This window comes from Peromyscus leucopus, chromosome 16_21, assembly GCF_004664715.2.
Source record: "Peromyscus leucopus breed LL Stock chromosome 16_21, UCI_PerLeu_2.1, whole genome shotgun sequence".
Classification (NCBI taxonomy): domain Eukaryota; kingdom Metazoa; phylum Chordata; class Mammalia; order Rodentia; family Cricetidae; genus Peromyscus; species Peromyscus leucopus.
This window is the reverse complement of record NC_051084.1, coordinates 8,384,249-8,405,982: the sequence shown is the minus strand read 5'-3', so window position 1 is coordinate 8,405,982 and position 21,734 is coordinate 8,384,249. Positions and strand designations below refer to the sequence as shown.

Sequence of the window (21,734 nt, the reverse complement as noted above, 5' to 3'; positions counted from 1 at the left end):
AACTGGGTGTGTTTCCCTCTGCATGTGCCTTTCTCTCTCAGGAAGAGGGGAAAGTCCACCTCCCCACCCCATCTCTCCCCACGCCACCCCTACCTACCCCTGCCCCTCCAACCCTGCCTGCTGGGGAGATCCTGAGGTCACCCATGTTATGGAAATGTCATGAGGAGACAGGAGGAGGACAAGGACACCTCACTGAGTCTCTGTTCAGCATCAGGAGCTGGGCTGGACTCACCAGTTATGTCAACTCCTGTCACAACTGCAAGTGGAGGTGATGTCATGAGCCCTGCTCCAGCTCCAGTAACTAAGAGGAGGGGAGGTAGGTCTTCCAGAACCCTGTCTTCCCTGTCCCCACCCCCATCCCACCTCATCCCCAGCCCTGCCCAACACCCACTCCAGGCATCACAGACTCAGCAGGAGCCTGCAAGGGACCTTGGACTCCAGGAGCCTTGATATTACAAACTTATCTCCTCCTGGGTCCCCAGCCTATGACTTCCACATGGGGTGGGGGGATGGGGTGGAAGGCAATGACAGGAGCAGATCAGACAGCTGAGAGGAGACTGAGGGGCCTGGCTGGGGTGTCCACTGTGTCCTCTCCCGGGGATAGGGGTCACAGCCGGCTGCACTGACAATAAGCACTAGTACAGAGGCCACAGGACTGTGCTTGTGACTCAGGACCCTGACACTGTGTGGAGTGGGACATGCCAGCCATCTCAGCACTCAGGAGGTGGAGGCAGGATGACCAGGAACTCGAGGCCATCCTCACCTACATAGAGTTCAAAGTCAGCCTGAGCTTTGTGAACCCTGTCTCAAAAGTGGGGGGCTGAGTGAGGAGGAACACATCTTAAATATAAGCAAGGCTGCACAGATGGATCTGTCTGTTTTTGTACAGCCTGGGCTAAATATTGAGTTCTAGGCCAGCTCTGTAGGAGAGAGAGAGACAGAGAGAGAGAGAGAGAGAGAGAGAGAGAGAGAGAGAGAGAGAGAGAGAGAGAACAACAAAAAAGTGGGTGAGAGTGTGATTAAGTAGACTATAAGAGCATTGGCTAACAAGCCTGACAACCTGAGTTTGATCGTTGACTCCACATAAAGGTAGAAGGACAGAAGTGACTCCTCCACCTCCCTGTCACTCCATGTTTGAGCCATGACATGGACACACTGGTCCTCATTTGCCTACTCACACCCATGCACACACACACACACACACACACACACACACTATTAGATAAAGAATGTTTTGAATGTTTGTTTTCGTTCTGTGTGTATGCACATTTTCCTGGGTTCATGCATGTGTGCCTCCTGTGACCCGGACGCCACAGAGTCAGAAACTGAAAACCTGAGCAGCTCTGTGGGCGCTAAGAGGTGAATCCTGCTCCTCTGCAAGAGCAGCAGGAACTCTAACCACTGAGCCATAGCTCCAGCCCCATCAATAATTTTTGAATTGGGAAGTAAAAGACTTCTCTCAAGTGGCCCTTCTGGACTCTTTCCACTCTGTCCTTTGTGACAGGAAGAGGAGACAGTGGAAACAGCAGTGAGGCAGCTGTGGCAAGGACGGCCTTGGTGTGGTGACAGGAACACCAACAGCAGAGAAGGGACAGGGGAAAGTAAGGAGAGGCCTGAGCAGAAACCCCAGGGGAGAGACACTGAGGGGCAGCTGGAGTAGAGGGACGGTGAGAGTGGACAGAAAGCTGGGGCAGAAGACAGACAGACGGACTTGAGAGCCAACGAGGAGAAACTGCAGACCCCAGTCACCAGATGAGATCTGGGAGCCACAAGCTTCAAGAGTCCAGGCTGCAGGGGCTGGAGACACAGTTCAGAGGTTAAGAGACCCACTGCTCTTGCAGAGGACCCCCAACTCTGTAACTGACCACAGTTCAGCTCCAGGGCATCTGGCGCCCTCTTTTGGCCTCCATGTGTACCTGCACTCACACATGCACATACACACACATAGGCACACACATATACACATAATTAAAACAAAATAAATCTTTCTAAACAGTCAGGGGTCTGGCACTCTAGCCTGAGAGCTGCAACACCTGCCGTGTGTGACACTGTGACACTCACAATGGTTGGAGCTGAGGAGCCAAACGCCCAGAATCCATCTCAGGGTATAACACCAGCATGTTACCTGCTGCTTCTGCCAATCAAACTCTCCTGCTGGAAGCCGAGATCTCAGAGCCCTCCAGTGCAGGACCTGCTGCAGCTGAAGCCCAGAGCAAAGGCCAGGTGTGGTGTAGCTCTAATCCCCAGGACTCAGGTGAGGACACAGAAGGATGAAGAGGTGAATTCAGGTCATCCTCAGCTACAATGAGTTTAAGGCACTGTGCAGCCAGGGAGGGATTTTCTGACCATCCTGGCATGCTGGACAGCCTGGGCCTCTCCTACCACAGAGCCTCCCAGAAGGAGATCACAGACAAATCCCCAGGCACATGCTCACAGGCACTTTATTCTGAATACCTTTTCCTTCATTCCCATGGTTTTTGGTTTTTTTGTTTGTTTGTTTGGTGTTAGACTGTGATATTTGGAGAGTTAGCGATGGATGGGACCCTACCCAGGTCCATCGATACAGAGACAAACCCTGTCAGCAGTTAGAGCTACCCATAAAGCCATCTAAACCCAATGGAGGATCACACAAGTGGGAAATCGGTGTGGACAGTGCTCCACTAATTGGGGGTGAAGGGAGTTGGGGGTACATTAGAACTTCTACTTAAGAGCCTGACTCTCAACTGTAGCAGGAATTCTTAATAATAAAATCAAACCCAGGGCCAGGTATTGGGGTGAACACTGGAAGATCAGAGAGACAGAACAAGCCACAGCTTCCTCACCTCGCAGGATCCTCAGCTGGTCTTATTTCCTCAGACTGGAGGCCTCTGAGTCCTCATCCAGAATTGGTCTGAGCTGAACTGCTGCTAGGAGCCTTAAAGCTTAACCAGCCAAAAGCTTCTAGTTCCTGGTCCTCATGCCTTATATACCTTTCTGCTTTCTACCATCACTCGCTGGGATTAAAGGCTCAGTCACCATGCCTGGCCGTTTCCAATGTGGCCTTGAACTCACAGAGATCCAGATGGATTTCTACCTCTGGAATGCTAGGATTAAAGGCGTGAGTGCTACTATTTTCTGGCCTCTGTATCTAGTGGCTGTCTGTTCTCTGACCCCAGATAAGTTTATTAGGGTGCACAGTATTTTGGGGAACACAATACCACCACACTCAACTTCTTTGTATGTCACCCTCATTGGGGATCCTGTGCTCTCTGGGGGCCTCGGCTGGAAACTGAACACACCAGGCATATCACAAAGATATATACACACATACACATAAGTAAAATAAAAATAAACCTGTATATAAATTTGTTATAATTATGTGTATATAAATTATATAGGGAGGCCGGCTGGGAGATAAAGGGAAGCGTCCCCTCAGCCCGTGCTCCCTCCTCAGCCATGGGCTCCTGGAGCGCGCTGCAGCTGCAGCGGCAGCAGGCGGGGGCGGCAGGGACAGATAGGCTACATCTGAGGCCCAGCTCTCACGCTGCCACCTCGGCCGCCGCCATGTCCTCCTCCACCACCTCCTCCTCCCTGAAGAAGGAGACATACGAGGAGGAGGACCGGGAGTTGGAGAGCCAGGCCAAGCGCCTCAAGACCGAGGAAGGAGAGATCGGCTACTCGGCAGAGGAGAGCGAGACTCGCCAGGAAGCGATGCCTCAGGCCGGGAGCGACAGCGACCGCAGCGAAGGAGGCAGAGGCGATGGAGACGAAGTGGGCGAAGGCGACGAAAGCGACGATGGCGATGAAGGAGGGAGCGGCGGCGACGAAGGCAAGGACGCCGATGAAGGAGGCAGCGGCGGCGGCGGCGGCCCCCGGAGCGTGCCCCAGTCCATGGAAGGAGGTGGACATCATCATCAAGTTTCTGTCTCCCCTGTTGTGCATGCCCGAGGGCTCTGTGAGTCGGTGGTGGAAGCCGACCTTGTGGAGGCGCTGGAGAAATTTGGGACAATATGCCACCTGATGATGATGCCGTTTAAACGACAGGCTCTAGTGGAGTTTGAAAATGTCGATAGTGCCAAAGAGTGTGTGACATTTGCTGCAGATGAGCCTGTGTACAAAGCTGGCCAACAGGCTTTCTTCAACTATTCTGCAAGTAAAAGAATCACTCCGCCAGGAAACACTGATGATCCCTCAGGGGGCAACAAAGTTCTCCTGCTCTCCATTCAGAATCCTCTTTATCCAATCACGGTGGATGTTCTATATACAGTATGCAGCCCTGTTGGAAAAGTACAACGTATTGTTATATTCAAGAGAAATGGGATACAAGCAATGGTTGAGTTTGAGTCGGTCCTTTGTGCCCAAAAAGCTAAAGCAGCACTCAATGGAGCTGATATATATGCCGGATGTTGCACACTAAAAATCGAATATGCAAGGCCAACTTGTCTAAATATCTTTAGGAATGACAATGACAGTTGGGACTACACTAAGCCTTATTTGGGAAGATGAGGTTGTTGTTGGCTTATGCTGAAACTTCTTGAAAGAAGCCCACTTTGAAAATGTGTTGCTGTTGAAGCTAATAGTATGATTCAGATAGAGGAAAGGGTCGCCAGAGACAAGCCATTTTGGGAGATCATCCTTCTTCATTTAGACATGATGGCTATGGATCGCATGGTCCATTGTTGCCTTTACCAAGGCGTTACAGAATGGGCTCTAGATACACCTGCACTTGTTGCTTATCCATTACCACAAGCTTCTTCCTCTTACATGCATGGAGGAAGTCCCTCTGGCTCCGTTGTCATGGTCAATGGATTACACCAGCTCAACATGAATTGTTCAAGAGTCTTCAACCTGTTCTGCTTGTATGGAAATATCGAAAAGGTAAAATTTATGAAGACCATTCCTGGCACAGCACTTGTAGAAATGGGTGATGAGTATGCTGTAGAAAGAGCTGTCACCCGCCTTAATAATGTCAAACTCTTTGGGAAAAGACTTAATGTTTGTGTATCTAAACAACATTCAGTTGTTCCAAGTCAAGTATTTGAGCTGGAGGATGGTACAAGTAGCTACAAAGATTTTGCAATGAGTAAAAATAATCACTTTACAAGTGCTGGCCAAGCATCTAAGAATATAATCCAGCCACCCTCCTGTGTGCTGCATTATTATAATGTTCCACTGTGTGTCACAGAGGAGACCTTCACAAAGTTGTGTAACGACCACGAAGTCCTTCCATTCATCAAATACAAAGTGTACGACAGGAAAGCTTCTGCTAAACCCTCTCGGGGTTGCTGGAGTGGAAATGCAAGACTGACAAAGCCGTGGAAGCCCTCACTGCACTCAACCACTACCAGATCCGAGTCCCAAATGGTTCCAACCCCTATACATTGAAGCTTTGCTTTTCTACATCATCCCATTTACAAGAAGAGAAGAGCATGTTAGATTTACGTTCATCTTTATTACAGTTTTAAAGCTATACTTCATTAAAAATATTCTAAAATGGTTGATCTAATGTTGCCTTGCTTACTATAAGATCCTGTTCTGTAATAAACATACTTTCCTTCAAGTAAAAAAAAAGAAAAAGAAAATAAGTTATGTATGTGCCACTCAGGAAGTCTCAACTGCATTTCCTCCACCTCTGCTGCCCCCTTGTGGCCTGACTGTGACAGTGTGGCCTGGACAGGGAGGTTCCATTGATTTCCCTGTTAGGCACTGTGCTGAGGAGTGGTAGAGCTGTGGCCAGGCCACCACATTCTCTCCCCTCACTCCCATGTCCTCTTCTGCACATACAGCCTCATTCAGACCCAACCCACCACCACACACTCCTCGTCCTTCCCCAAGACAATGCCCCCAAAGCTCTTCCCTCTCTCCAACCCTCATTCCCCACCCCTCTCCTCCCTCCATCTTGCACTCTATTCCCTCATCTTCCCTCACTCTGAAGTCCCCTCCCTCTCACAGCTACCCAAAAGGACTAATGGGGGAGGATGGTGGACACTGTGGTCAGCCTGAGCATCTGTAGGAGGAGACGCTGGAGTCCAGATGTTGTCCATACCTTACTCTGCACAACCATGAAATCAACTTTCCCACAACTCCAGTTTTTACTTTAAAAGGCTCAGTAGAATTGCTAAATAAAATAGTTACTTTTAAAAGCCAGTTAAAATTTTCAGGGACAGAAAAAATACACATTCTTGTCCACTTATATTCCATCTCAAAAACTCAATTCTGTCTTCTTGGTTCCAAGGCAGCCATACATATTATAAAAATGAGTTGCACCACTGTGTTCCAATAAAACTTTATTTATGGATACTGAAATTTGAATTTCATCTTTTCACATAGCACAAAGTACTAATTGACATTTTACATTAAATATTAACATGAGTTCACAGGCTACACAAAAAAAGTAAATTCAATTTTTCAAACTATAACTTTATGAAACAATTATCAATAAACTGGCATTAAAATAAAAGATGAATTCTTTTTAATTTTATTCATTTGCATTTATGTATGAGTGTGCTGCATGTATACCTGCCAAAAGAGAAATCGTTTAACTTGGGAAATACTGGTTACTTTTGGTTGTTCTTGTTGTTTGTCTTATTTTAAACTACAGAGGTTTGAACCCAGGGCCTCACATGAGGGTCAAATGCACTACCATGGAATTATATCCTCAGTACTTAATTTCTTGATTCTACAATATATTTTCCAAAGAAAACCATATGCATTCTGTCTCATTTAGGGTTTCTGTGTTGTGATAAAACACCATGACTATAAAGAACATGGGAGAAGAGTTTATTTCAATTGCATTTCCATCATCAAAGGAGGTCAGGGGAGAAACTCAAACAAGACAGGAATCTGGAGGCAGAAGCTGAGGCTGTGGCCATGGCAGAGAGGGCTCCCAGGCTTTCCCCCAGGGCTTGCTCAGCTTGCTTTCTTACAGCCACCCTGACCAGCACTGCAGGGAGGGCACCACCCACAGTAGGCTGGGCCCTCCCCCATCAATCACTAATTAAGGAAATGACCCAAGGACTTGTGCACAGACCAAACTGATGGAGCCTTTCCTCAATTAACACTACATCCCTCTTCCAAAATGACTCCAGCTTGTGTCAAGTTGACATAAATGAATAGGCAACACAAACTGTCGTTCAATTTGTGAGGCAAACAGACCCACAATTCTAGTACAACTTCTAGACCCATTATTTCTCCATCGCTGTACTAAAATGCCATGACCAGGCAACGGATAGAAGGAAGAGTATATTTGGGAATAGTGTGTAATGGGAGCCCACCAGAGAGGACCACTCAGACACTTCACACCCAACTGAAAGTCTCCATCCCAGCTGGCTGGGACTACACCCAGGCACTCAGGGATCAAGATGGGACTACAATCAGGCACTCAGGGACCCAGATGGGACTACACCCAGGTCCACAGGGACCCAGATGAAGCCCCAAGTGTCCAGAGTGTGGTGCTTTTGAATTTGAAAAACACATCCTGGCATCTCACTCAGCAGCTGCAGGGGGGCACTTCACACAAAAATGTAGCTTAACAGAAGCTGAGGTAAGCTAGCTGGGGCATCTTGACCTCAGGTTCCTATTAAACAGTCGGGTTATTTTCCATGGGATTCTCCATCAAGGAGATCAATTCCAGCTAAATTTGAAATGTCCTCAGCAAGAAGGACAGATGGAGGAACCTCTGCACCATCTTGTTCTGTCAGCATCGTTCCAGAGGGACAAGAGTCCATGATGACAGGGCAGAAGACAGAGGTTGGAGCAGGAACTGGGATCTTATGTCTGAAGCACATGCAGAAAGCAGAGGGGGCAAGCTGGGAATGATGCAAGGTTTTGAATCTTCAAAGCTCACCCTAGTGACACACTTCAAGGCTACACATCCCAAACCTACCAACACTACAACCAACCGCAGACCAAGTATCCAAACATATGGGACTATAGGGGACATTCTTATTCAAAACACCACACATGGCTACAGAGAGTTCCAAGCCAGCCTGGGTTACAAGAGATCCTGTTTGAAAACATAGATACATATATACATAGCTTAAAAGAGATAGAAAGACAATAAACAGTTAAAATATATTAAACCAAACCTTAGAAAATATGAATTGTCATAGTTATGTGTGTATTTGTGTATTTGTGTGTGTGTGTGTGTGTGTGTGTGTGTGTGTGTGTGTGTAGGAAAAAGAGACTGAAATACAGAAATCAAAGAATTTATGCAAGAAATCATTGACAGACTGATATAATGATAAGGCTGGTTCATGGAGACTTGATGAACAGGTTATTGCCCACAGAGAAGGGTCCCTGAAAGAACTATCTATAATCTAGTAATCCCACTACTAAGAACAAATCCACAGGACAGGAATTCAGGTATCAGAGACATCTGCTCCATCACATTCACTGTAGCCACTGGTCACAAGACCCAACACATAGAACAGACCCTAGGAGCCCATGGCCAGATGAACAAATTAAAACAATATCCATTCATCCCTTGGTCCATTTCATGCCAAATGGTATGAAACCCAAGAAAATGCTATTTAACACCAAAAGGAACATGCCTTCCCATAGTTCAATTCAGCTGGAGCAACAGTCGGGGCTCATCATCTGCTGCCTGGACACAAAGCATGGACTCCCTGTTCCCACCGCCATAGTCTCAGTCACACCTGAGAGCAGTGGATCATGGCCCCAAGTCATTCCAGGACTCATCCTGGGAGCTTAGCCTGTGGCTTCTACAGACCCACAGGGATTCACACTGACAGTTTAGAGGCTGAATCTGCACTATGGGAACAAAAAGTCACCAGGATGAGAGAGGAATGGGGATTCTTCACCTGGGAGAGAGTCAACAACTCTAGAGCCTGGGGTGAGGCCCTGCCCTGGGAGACTCAGAGACTCCTCCAAAGGAACCAACAATAACTTCTTCCTCTTCTTCCCCCTCTTCTTCCTCTTCCCCCTCCTTCCCTTCTTCCCCTCTTCCTTCTCCCTCCCTCCACTCAGACTCATGTGCCATAGAGCTGAGAATCATTGAAACATCTCCAGACTCAAGCCTGAAGTATGGAAAAAGAGTCCCAGAGAAGGAAGCTTCATGGAAGGAGAAAATGTGGGACATGTCACTCATGTTGTAGAAGGAAATGTCACCTTCACTGTAGTCCACAAACACCCCCACACTCTGGGGAGCTTGTCTAAGGGACAATGAAGCCCTCCCTCTGTCTATATAGGCCCAATAGCTATTATTAGACCGCCCCACAGTCCAAAACCCCTTTTTTGGACACTCTGAGTGCCAGTCTTTCCTCTCCACGTCTTCTGTACAGACGCCCAGAGTCCACGTGCTGCTATCTCCATTCTTTATCTTCACCTTCCAGTAACGTCTTCCAGAGGAGATGCCTTCAGTGCCCAACACACTGAAGGGGCTATCCAAGTGCATATCAGTATCCTTCCGGGTCACACTCATCCTGTCCTGGGAGATGGCAAGGTTGGCATGGGCAGAGTCTGGATCCAGAGTGACAGACCCTGTGAGGAGAGTTTACAATCATAGGAGGTCCTCTCTAGCCTGCAAACAAGGCCACAGCTGTGCCACCTCCACCTTAAAAGCCTCCTAGCTTCTTCTAGGGGGACAAGTCCCTCACAGAAGAGCCTGTGACTCAAACCCATGGCTTGCAGGCAGGGCAAGGGAACAGAAGGCTGACCAGGGCTTACAAGGTTAGGGGGCCCTTGAGAGCCAGACCCAGCATAGTGGCTGTTCCTCTTCCTCCCACACCACCACCACTGAAGCTGTTACCACCTGGATCACCACAGGGGACTGAAGGAGGGACCAGAGCCATGGGAAGTCCAGGAAGAGGGTCCCTAAGGAAGACAAAGTCACTCACAGGCCTGGAAGTGTTCCTTGCGCCAATCTACAAGAGAAGCACAGGTCATGTGAGGGATTTCACACACTACACCTGTCTGCTCAGGGGCTGTCTTATGAAACACAGAACTGTGAGATGGGTGGAAATGTACCTGTTACACACGCGCACACACACACACACACACACACAAACACACACATAAACACACACACAAACACACACACAAACACACACACAAATACACACAGATACATACACACAGATACACATACACACACAAAGAGACACACATACACACAGAGAGACACACAAAAATACACACAGAAAGATGCACACATACACATATATACACACATACACATAAACACATACATATATACACATATACACACAGAGAGAGACACACACATATACACACACACAGACACACACACACATATATATATACACACATAAACACACAGAGACATACACATACACACAAACATACACATATACACACATACACACAGAGAGACATGCATACATAGAGACACACATAATCTTACACAGACAATCTTGGGAAGGACAGGTAGGGCCTTGTGATTCTTCTCTCCTAATCAATAATTCTCTGTAAATCAATGGGAAAGGGACTTCATGAGTCCATCCCTACTTCCATGCAAGAAAATTAATGGCCCAGTCTGGTGCAGGTCTCCTTTGGGTAGTCAAAACTTCTGACAGCTCCAGAGGACAACAACTACACTGTGCTGACTAGCCTTTATGTCAGCTTGACACCAGGTGGGGTCACCAGAGAGGAAGGAATATTAACTGAGAAGATGCTTCCATAGGACTGGCCCGTGGGCAGGTCCTTTGGGCACTTTCTTGATTGATGGTTGATGATGGATATGGGAGAACCCAGCCCATGGTGGGCAGTGGCATCCCATGGACAGTGGTCACACAGTATATGAGAAAAGCAACTGAGCAAGCCAGGAGGAGCAATCCAGTATGCAGCACTCCTCCATGGACTCTGCATCAGCCCTAAGTCCAGATTCCTGCCCTGTGATTCTTCCTGCCTTGACTTGATGTGGAGATGGACTGGAAGGGTGAGTCATACACACTGTCCTCCTTGAGTTGACTTTGGTCATGGTGTTTCATCACAGCCCAGGAAACTCTAAGGCACGTTTTCTGCCAAGACCACAGCATTCTACAAGAGTCACGTACCTGCATACAGCTGGGCCTTCCTCCAGGCTGTAAAGGAACATATTCTCCTGAGAACTCAATCAGAACAGCCCCAAGAACAGTTTACTAACCTGTCCCTCTTTCCATTTAGGGTGAGGCTTTACCCAAGAAGACAGAGGACTCTAAGGAGCTGACTCCTGCAAGATGCAGAGGCAGCAGAGAATTGTGGGAAATTCTCGGGATCACAGATGAGAAAGATGGTGTTGTAGGTTAGGTTCCCCCACTGATCCTGTGATGTGTGACTTTTTAGCTGTCAAATAGCTGGCTGACTTTACTTCAAAACCCAAAATGTAATAACTAAAATAACAAAAATAAAAGCATTCTATAATTATTCATCTTCACTGTTAATAATCAAAACCCTGCTGTCACGATTTCAAAGTAAACGGCCCCCAAAGGCAGTGGCACTACTAGGAGGTGTGCCTTGTTGGAGTAGGTTGGTCTAGGTGAATCAAGTGCGTCCCTGTGGAGGCAGGCTTTGGGGTCTCATATATGCTCAAGTAAGACAAACCACTTCCTGTTGCCTGTGAGTCAAGATGGAAGAACTCTCCTCAGCTCCTCTCTAGGACCATGTCTGCCTTCCTGGTGCCTTGATTCCTGCCATGACAGTGATGGACTAAACCTCTGAACTGTAAGCAAGCCAATTAAATGTTTTCCTTCATAAGAGTTGTCATGGCCTCTGAATAGGTGAGACAGTTGATTGGCTTGATCAGTTCGGGAGGCAACTAGGCAGTGGGACCAAGTCCTGTGCCCATTGCATGAGTTGGCTGTTTGAAACCTGGAGCTTATGCAGGGACACTTGGCTCAGGATGGGAGGAAGGAGGAAGGGACTGGACCTGCCTGGACTGAGTCTACCAGGTTGATCACAGACCTCGGGGAGGATTTGCCCTGGAGGAGGTGGGAATGGGGGTGGGATAGGGGTAAGGGGAGGGGTGGGAGGGGGGAGAATAGGGGAACCATGGCTGATACGTAGAACTGAATGGTATTGTAAAATAAAATAAAAAAATTTAAAAAAATAAAATAAAATTAAGAGTTGTAATGGTCATGGTGTCTCTTCACAGAAATAGAAACCCTAACTCAGACACTTGATGTGTGGGAAACTATGTTCGAAAATAAAGTTATCTACGATTGCCAAAAAACATTGTGCCATCAGCACTTTTTGAAAAGTTATATTTGGAGATGTGCTGGAAAGGGAGAATGTGTATAAAACATAGACAGGAAGTGAGTTCTTGGGTGAAGTGCCCAGTGTGCCTCATGTAACATATCTCTAAAGCCAGGCATCACTACACCAGGAGCATCCAGTTTACCATTCTCTCCCACCGAGGTCAGCAGCCCCAGCCTCTGCCCATCACTTTGATCCACACCTCTGAGATAAGAAAGCAGACTCCCTGGGGGTTGACTGTGGAATCAGTGGAGGTCATACTCCAGGATCTGTGACCTCATTTGCTCATAAACACCCTCTGCTGGTTAGGTTTTGTCAATTTGACACAAGGTGGAGTCATCTCAGAGGATGAGCCTCAATTGATAAAATGCCCCCATCAGAACGGCTGTAAGCAACACAGTGGGGCACTTTCTTGATTGGTGAATATTCTAGAAGGGGCCAGCCCACTGTGGGCAGTGCCACCCTGGACAGGTGGTCCTGGAGTGCAGCAGCAAGCAGGCTGAACAAGCCATTGGAGGCAAGCAAGTAAGCCTTTCTCTGTGGTCTCTGCTTCAGTTCCTCCTACAGGTTCCTGCCTTGAGTTCCCGCCCTGGCTATCCTCAGTGATGGACTGTGGTGTGAAAATGTGTAAGATAAATAAACCCTTCTCTCTCCAAGTTCCATTTAGTCATGATGTTTTGTCACAGCAAGAGAAACCTAACTGCCGGGCAGTGGTGGCACACGCCTTTAATCCAGCACTCGGGAGGCACAGGCAGGCGGATCTCTGTGAGTTCAAGGCCAGCCTGGTCTCCAAAGCGAGTTCCAGGAAAGGCGCAAAGCTACACAGAGAAACCCTGTCTCGAAAAAAAAACAAAAAAAACAAAAAAAAAGAGAAAGAGAGAGAAACCTAATTAAGACATCTTCTTTAATGAAATTTAAATACTGTAGTTTGGTTTTCAGGTACAGACAATAGTCAAGAGCTAATGGAGCCGAAAAAAAATCAACAATTTTGTGGACAGGAGTGAGATCCAGGGCACAGGACACATCCAAGAGTCTCATGTCCTCCAGCTCTGGGCTTCCCCTTCCCTGAACCTTCCTCTTATGTCTCCCAAAGGGGTCCCCATTCTGTCTAGAATCAAGGAAAGGGCACACCTGGCCACATGTGCCACAAGGAACCATGGGACACTGGGACAGTCACTCACCAGCCCTGTAAGCTGCCTTCCTCCGATCTGAAAAACAACACACAGGAGTCAAGTGAGCTACTGGGCACTGAGGGGACACCCAGGGCTCAGGAGGGAAAGCATGGCTCACCAAGATCTTCCTGGAGTGTGCCTGAAAAACAGGGAGAAGACAGGTCTGTGCACTTGACAGAAAAACAGGAAACACAATTGTTTCCTAGTAGTCTAAACTGCAGACCACCTGACCCCAGCACTCCAGCCATGCTCTCTGGGCTTTCTTGGCCACCGACTCTGATCCCAGAACACTGCATCTTCCAGGGACTCTGGCCCAGTCCTGGGCTGCTGTCATGACTTACTTGTGGTCTTCAGCGCAGCCTCCTTTGTCTGCTGGAATGACTCCTGCTCACGCCGCATTTTCTCCCATTCCTGCCGCAACTGCAGCTTTGATAAATGTTCTCTTCTGAGAAAATAGATTGACCCTAAGACCAGAAGTCCCATCGTGGTCACACTCACAGCAAAAGCTGGTATCCAGGGAGAAGCCTGAGGGAAGAAGGGCTCTGTGGCCCAGGCAGAGAGCCAGTGAGTGCCACACCTGAGGACAGTCAGCCCAGCACACTCCAGGAAGGCCATCTGCTTCCCAAGCTCTGTAGGAGTGAGGAACAGCCCTCACCTGGGATGAACATGCCCATGGCCTTCTCCTGGCCCAAGATGGGATTGAACGTGGAACAGGTCACATTCCCCAAAGAGCTGTCTCTCACCACCAACGTTGTCTTCATGCTGAACAGCCCCTCATCATCCTCAGTGTGGTTCTCAGAGGATGCTGGGAGCCTCTCCCCTCTGGAGTCTCTCCACTGCACCTGGGGCTTCGGGTACCACCCTGAAGTCATGCACACCACACACACACCACCATCTTCTGGACCTTTGATGTGTACTTCAGGGACAGAGCCCACCACTGCAGGAGGACACATGTGAAGACCCCAGAAGCCACTTTGGGCTCAGGAACCCCAGGATCACCTATGTGTCTCATAGGAACCTCTCATGGAAACACAGGAATTGAACAGGAAAAGCACACCTGTTTTCTGCCTAGGTTGAGCCCCTGTTGCCCAACAGAAGAAAGATAACAGGGTCTACTATGGGGGACAGAGCACAGGCCACTCTTTGTTCAAAGACAAGATCCAGAGGAAACAGAAGAGGGTTGAACTGGGGGTCCTGATATAGAAATCATCATCCATCTCTCCACTAGCCACACACCTGTGACCCCTGGAATAGCAGGTCCACACCCTGCTCCCCCTATGAAAGACTAAACCTGAGGGCCTTCCTTACTCTACTCACTCATTTGTCACCGGCATTGATCTTCCTTTAACATTGACTTCTCATTGGGGCATTGATCATCATTTAACATTGACTTCTCATTGGGGCATTAATCATCCTTTAACATTGGGGCACTCTGATTTTTCTGCCTACTCCCTAAAATATGAATTTCAACAGCTGGTATTTTATATGACACTGACAGTGTCCCTGGTCCCCAGAGCAAGGACCAGCACATTTTGCATTAATGGATGTAGGAATGAGTCACTGTTCCTCATTTAAAAATGGAGGATCAAAATTAAATAAAAGTAAAAATGATGGACCAGAGCCGCGTATGGTGGACTATGCCTATGATCCCAGCAAAGAGGATCTGACATTCATGATCACCCTCCACTACACATCTGGATCAAGGACAGCCTGCTCTACATGGACCTCCCTCATTCAATAAATTAAGGAGCCGAGTGACATGATCCCTTAGTTTTCTCCCACACAGGTCACCCAACATCTTTAGAACAGGGATCAGTTCACCTACCTGCCACCTTCAGTTCCAAGATGGCCTCTTCATAGAAGAGACCATGTTTGAAGAAGCAGACATATTTACCACTGTCTGATATCCAGACCTTGTGGATGTGCACAGCAGCCTTGCCTTCTTGGAATTGGTCCTTCACCAGTGATGTCCGTCCTGAATACTCAGCCATCTGCTCTTTCTTCTGTTCTTGTTTGTTCCGATAGACAAATACTGCTTCTGAAAATCTGGTTCGGTACCACCTGAGCTCCATGTTCTCCACACTCATGACAGGAAACAGGGAGCAGGGAAGTGTGGCTTCTCCACCCAGCTCAGCCACAATGGGGTCTGAGGGACCAAACACCTGGAACTCATCTGTGGACACAGATGTAGCAGAAAGAAAGCTCAAGACACATGAGTCAAAGCTGTGTGACATGGGATGTCCTGGGAGCAGGAGGCAAAGGCTAGATGAGGTTGTTCTAGGCATTGTGGATTAGGCATCCAGGACTAATATATAGGAAATCTTCAGACTATGGCAGTGTAGCCTATAAATCACGGTAGAAACTTCCTATTCTGCCGGTGTCTCTGGTCCTAGACCCTTTCATAAAGAAATCACTTGTGCATTCATTCTCCAGCTTGCATGTACAAGGTCAACAGGGTACCTTTCAAGTAGCTGGATCTCAGCTTAGAGCTCGGGTTCAGTAGGTCTGGGGTGGGCCCAAGATCATTCATTTCTAATGGTCTCTGCAGATGCTCACAACAAGACTAATGAGAACACACCTTGAGAAACACAGGTCTAACTGGTCAGTCTTAGACCTCACCAAGGAAACTACCAACCTCCAACCCTGAATTCAGTCTGTCAGCCCACATCTTTCTCCACTGAACTACATGTGAACTTTAAAACATAGAGCAAGGTGCTGGAAAGATGGCTGAGCAGTTAGGAGAACTGGTTACTCTTCCACGGAACCTGGGTTCAATTCCCAGCATGAACAAGGTGGTTCACAACTGTCTATAACACTCTTCTAGATTCTGTAGGCATCAGACATGCAGGTGGTACATAGTCTACATTCTGGAAAAACACCCATACACAGTAAATAAAATACATGGAGCCCAAGTCAATGTTTGTGAAAAAGCCACTAGCATTCCCAGAAGCGTCAGTCAATTATTGATAAAGAACAAAGATAACCTGTCTCACTCTAAAAGCCCTTGGCCCTCTAAGACTGGAGGACTGTGATACAGGCACTGTGGGCCCCTAAAGAGCTACAGGCACTGTGGGCCACCACCAGCTACTTATTACTCTGTGCTGCTCCATTTGGCTCTAATCCACTGTTGCCACTCAACAGACCAGGACTCCTGCCTGCTGTCTCCCACCTCCACTTCTGTGACCCTGTTACATGGATCAAAGCCATATTGCTGCTCTGCTCAAAGCTCAGTGCTGACTCTACGATGCCCACCAGGACCCACAGGGCTGCTCCCACCTCAGGACCTCCCAAACTCAGCTCCTGCTTCTCCCACCCTGGTTCACTCTGCTTCAGCCAACACTGGCCTCCACAGCTCCTCACAGCCCAGGCACACGGCCAGCTTCAAAAGCCGTGTGCCCAGCTATGCTCCCAGAGTAGGATGTGGCTATGGAGGTCAGGTTGGCCAAGGACTCACAGTTACCATTCTCAGCCTTTCCATTGTCAGCTAATGCTAACATGCTCAGCCTACATTTTTATTGCTATTCACTGTGAAGGGAAAACTATGAAAATCCTGGATTCCAGATACAAAGGAATCTCCCACATGTCTGAGCATTAAAGACCCTGACAGATTCCACTCATTGAAGTGAAATATGGGAAAAGAGAACAGGACACACTCACTTGTGGACACCCAGGTAAGCAGCTGGGCAAGGACAAACAGGCAGGTGAAATAGCGGAGCAGAGCATCTTGGAAGCAATTTTCCATGTCCTCAGAGCTGGGGAGAAAAACAGGTATGATAGACAAAGACAGGGCAGGAGGCAAGAAGCAGGTTACACCAAGAGTTTGAACACATCAACAAGGAGAGAATCATCAGGGCTGGTGTCAGCCCCACAAGACAAAACACATCAATACTAACTGGGTGAAGACCCTGACAGCCCAACACTGACAAACCTCCATGCCTGGTTCCTCTCAGCCCTGTTGAACAAGGACCAAGGAGCTGGGACATCCAAGTCATCTCAGAGGAAGCCTTTCCTTTCCTTCCCACCCATCCCCATCCACAGTGCAGCCAAACTCAACCAAGAAAACTAGGCCCTGCCTTTCTCAGCACCTTGAGGAACTCAGAGTAGACACCATCACCTCAGCTCTCCATTATCCACATACTGCCTATGACCCCCAAGACATACAGCCTCTGTCCAGCCCATCCCTCAAAACAGCATGGCTGCCGCCTGTGCCTCTACCCTTCCATAATTGTGACCAGGCATCCTCTGGGCAGCTTCAGAGACAGACAGGTCTCCCAGAAGGCTGTGGTGCCCATCACAAGTGCCTTGTTCCAGCTTTTGGTTGTGGAGTTGGTCCACACTTCAGTCCCAGCCAGTCCCTCCATGGTTCCAGGCCAACACCCTACACTCAGCAGGTGACACACACACACACACACACACACACACACACACACACACACACGTCCACAAACAGCTTTGTCCTCATAGTCTCTGTCGTCGATAAAGACCCTGCATGGTGTAGACAGGCTTGAAAAGAACATAAACAAACCCTAGTCTGCCCCAACCACCTGCTGTCTAGAAGGGTGGGGGAAAGGGAAGCCTAAGGTCCTGAGAAGGACAAACTCAGGGACCTGTGAGCTGTCTCCAGGCTCAGCCACCAGGGATGTGACCTGTAGGGACTCACTGAACACAATCTCAGCTCTGGTTCCTTCCTCGGGCACACAGGAGTCTTCAAAGCCAACCTACCTGCTTCTCTTTGCTCCCAGCTCTGGAAGACTGTGACTTCATGGGGACAGCTCAAGGTCTAAGGGACCCAGCAGAAATCTTCCTCCCAGAGCTCAGCTGCTCCAAGATGCACTCACAGCTCTAAGTTCGGCTCTCCCCAAAGCCAAGCTCTGGTTTCCACATCTCCGACAGGTTCATGGTGTCTAGGCAGCAGACAAGAAGCAGAGGCTGGCACAGCCCTAATGGCCTCTACAGAGACTTTGACACTGCCTGCTCCAGCAGAGCCCTCCCAGTCCACAGAGCAATTGGAGCTTCAGCCATCAAAACTGAAAGCTAAGGTAATGCAAACTGGGTGTGTTTCCCTCTGCATGTGCCTTTCTCTATCAGGAAGAGGGGAAAGTCTACCTCCCGACCCCATCTCTCCCCAGGCCACCCCTACCTACCCCTGCCCCTCCAACCCTGCCTGCTGCGGAGATCCTGAGGTCCACCCATGTCATGGAAATGTCATGAGAAGATAGGAGGACAAGGACACCTCACTGAGTCTCTGTTCGGCATCAGGAGCTGGGCTGGACTCACCAGGTATGTCAACTCCTCTCACAACAGCAAATGGAGGTGATGTCATGAGCCCTGCTCCAGCTCCAGTAACTAAGAGGAGGGGAGGTAGGTCTTCCAGAACCCTGTCTTCCCTGTCCCCACCCCCATCCCACCTCATCCCCAGCCCTGCCCAACACCCACTCCAGGCATCACAGACTCAGCAGGAGCCTGCAAGGGACCTTGGACTCCAGGAGCCTTGATATTACAAACTTATCTCCTCCTGGGTCCCCAGCCTATGACTTCCACATGGGGTGGAAGGCAATGACAGGAGCAGATCAGACAGCTGAGAGGACACTGAGGGGCCTGGCTGGGGGGTCCACTGTGTCCTCTCCCAGGGATCGGGGTCACAGCCGGCTGCACTGACAATAAGCACTAGTACAGAGGCCACAGGGGACTGTGCTTGTGACTCAGGACCCTGACACTGTGTGGAGTGGGACATGCCTGTCATCTCAACACTCAGGAGGTGGAGGCAGGATGACCAGGAACTCAAGGCCATCCTCAGCTACATAGAGTTCAAAGTCAGCCTGAGCTTTGTGACCCCTGTCTCAAAAGTGGGGGGCTGAGTGAGGAGGAACACACCTTAAATATAAGCAAGGCTGCACAGATGGATCTGTCTGTTTTTGTACAGGCTGGGCTAAATATTGAGTTCCAGGCCAGCTCTGTGTGTGTGTGTGTGTGTGTGTGAGAGAGAGAGAGAGAGAGAGAGAGAGAGAGAGAGAGAGAGAAAAACAAAAGAAGAGGGTGAGAGTGTGATTAAGTAGACTATAAGAGCATTGGCTAACAAGCCTGACAACCTGAGTTTGATCATTGACTCCACATAAAGGTAGAAGGACACAAGTGACTCCTCCACCCCCCTGTCACTCCATGTTGGAGCCATGACAAGGACACACTGGTCCTCATTTGCCTACTCACACCCATGCACACACACACACACACACACACACACACACACACACACACTATTAGATAAAGAATGTTTTGAATGTTTGTTTTCATTCTGTGTGTATGCACATTTTCCTCTGTTCATGCATGTGTGCCTCATGTGACCCGGACGCCGCAGAGTCAGAAACTGAAACCTGAGCAGCTCTGTGGGTGCTAAGAGGTGAATCCTGCTCCTCTGCAAGAGCAGCAGGAACTCTAACCACTGAGCCATAACTCCAGCCCCATAAATAATTTTTGAATTGGGAGGTAAAAGACTTCTCTCAAGTGGCCCTTCTGGACTCTTTCCACTCTGTCCTTTGTGACAGGAAGAGGAGACAGTGGAAACAGCAGTGATGCGGCTGTGGCAAGGACGGCCTTGGTGTGGTGGCAGGAACACCAACAGCAGAGAAGGGACAGGGAAAGTAAGGAGAGGCCTGAGCAGAAACCACAGGGGAGAGACACTGAGGGGCAGCTGGAGTAGAGGGGCAGTGAGAGTGGACAGAAAGCTGGGGCAGAAGACAGACAGACAGACGGACTTGAGAGCCAACAAGGAGAAACTGCAGACCCCAGTCACCAGATGAGATCTGGGAGCCACAAGCTTCAAGAGTCCAGGATGCAGGGCTGGAGAGACAGTTCAGAGGTTAAGAGACCCACTGCTCTTGCAGAGGACCCCCAACTCTGTAACTGACCACAGTTCAGCTCCAGGGCATCTGGCGCCCTCTTTTGGCCTCCATGTGTACCTGCACTCACACATGCACATACACACACATAGGCACACACATATACACATAATTAAAACAAAATAAATCTTTCTAATCAGTCAGGGGTCCTGGCACTCTAGCCTGAGAGCTGCAACACCTGCCATGTGTGACACTGTGACACTCACAGTGGTTGGAGCTGAGGAGCCAAACGCCCAGAGCCCATCTCAGGGTTTAACATCAGCATGTTCCCTGCTGCTTCTGCCAATCAAACTCTCCTGCTGGAAGCCGAGATCTCAGAGCCCTCAAGTGCAGGACCTGCTGCAGCTGAAGCCCAGAGCAAAGGCCAGGTGTGCTGTAGCTCTAATCCCCAGGACTCAGGTGAGGACACAGAAGGATGAAGAGGTGAATTCAGGTCACCATAGCTACAGTGAGTTTAAGGCACTGTGCAGCCAGGGAGGATTTTCTGACCATCCTGCATGCTGGACAGCCTGGGCCTCTCCTACCACAGAGCCTCCCAGAAGGAGATCACAGACAAATCCCCAGGCACATGCTCACAGGCACTTTATTCTGAACACCTTCTCTTTCATTCCCATGGTTTTGTTTTTTGTTTTTTGTTTGTTTGTTTGTTTGGTGTTAGACTGTGATATTTGGAGAGTTAGCGATGGATGGGACCCTACCCAGGTCAATCGCATACAGAGACAAACCCTGTCAGCAGTTAGAGCTACCCCTAAAGCCATCTAAACCCAATGGAGGATCACCCAAGTGGGAAATCGGTGTGGACAGTGCTCCACTAATTGGGGGTGAAGGGAGTTGGGGTACATTAGAACTTCTACTTAAGAGCCTGACTCTCAACTGTAGCAGGAATTCTTATTAATAAAAACAAACCCAGGGCCAGGTATTGGGGTGAACACTGGAAGATCAAAGAGACAGAACAAGCCACAGCTTCCTCACCTCGCCGGATCCTCAGCTGGTCTTCTTTCCTCAGACTGGAGGCCTCTCAGTCCTCATCCAGAATTGGTCTGAGCTGAACTGCTGCTAGGAGCCTGAAAGCTTAACCAGCCAAAAGCTTCTAGTTGCTGGTCCTCATGCCTTATGTACCTTTCTGCTTTCTACCATCACTCCCTGGGATTAAAGCTCAGTCACCAAGCCTGGCTGTTTCCAATGTGCCTTGAACTCACAGAGATCCAGATGGATTTCTACCTCTGGAATGCTAGGATTAAGGCGTGAGTGCTACTATTTTCTGGCCTCTGTATCTAGTAGCTGTCTGTTCTCTGACCCCAGATAAGTTTATTAGGGTGCACAGTATTTTGGGGAACACAATACCACCACAATCAACTTGTTTTATGTCACCTCATTGGGATCCTGTGCTCTCTGGGGCCTCGGCTGGAGGAAACTGAACACACCAGGCATATCACAAAGATATATACACACATACACATAGTAAAATAAAATA

The 21,734-nt window shown here is 48.7% G+C and overlaps 1 protein-coding gene and 1 pseudogene across 1 annotated transcript; one reads left to right on the top strand and one right to left on the bottom strand.

Moving 5' to 3' along the window:
• The first annotated feature begins 3,435 nt into the window (after window positions 1-3,435).
• LOC114705836 lies at window positions 3,436-5,478 on the top strand (annotated as a pseudogene).
• A 2,506-nt stretch (window positions 5,479-7,984) lies between these two features.
• Window positions 7,985-18,392, bottom strand: LOC114705835 (butyrophilin subfamily 3 member A2-like). Its single transcript, XM_028887949.2, has 10 exons — window positions 18,087-18,392; window positions 17,022-17,116; window positions 15,190-15,537; window positions 14,020-14,301; window positions 13,706-13,906; window positions 13,483-13,503; window positions 13,374-13,400; window positions 11,016-11,042; window positions 9,837-9,863; window positions 7,985-9,480 (listed from the first exon to the last, which is right to left on the bottom strand). Exons 2-10 carry the CDS (start codon window positions 17,104-17,106, stop codon window positions 8,822-8,824), a joined length of 1,677 nt encoding a protein of 558 aa, XP_028743782.1. The 5' UTR covers window positions 17,107-17,116; window positions 18,087-18,392; the 3' UTR covers window positions 7,985-8,821.
• Window positions 18,393-21,734: the final 3,342 nt, after the last annotated feature.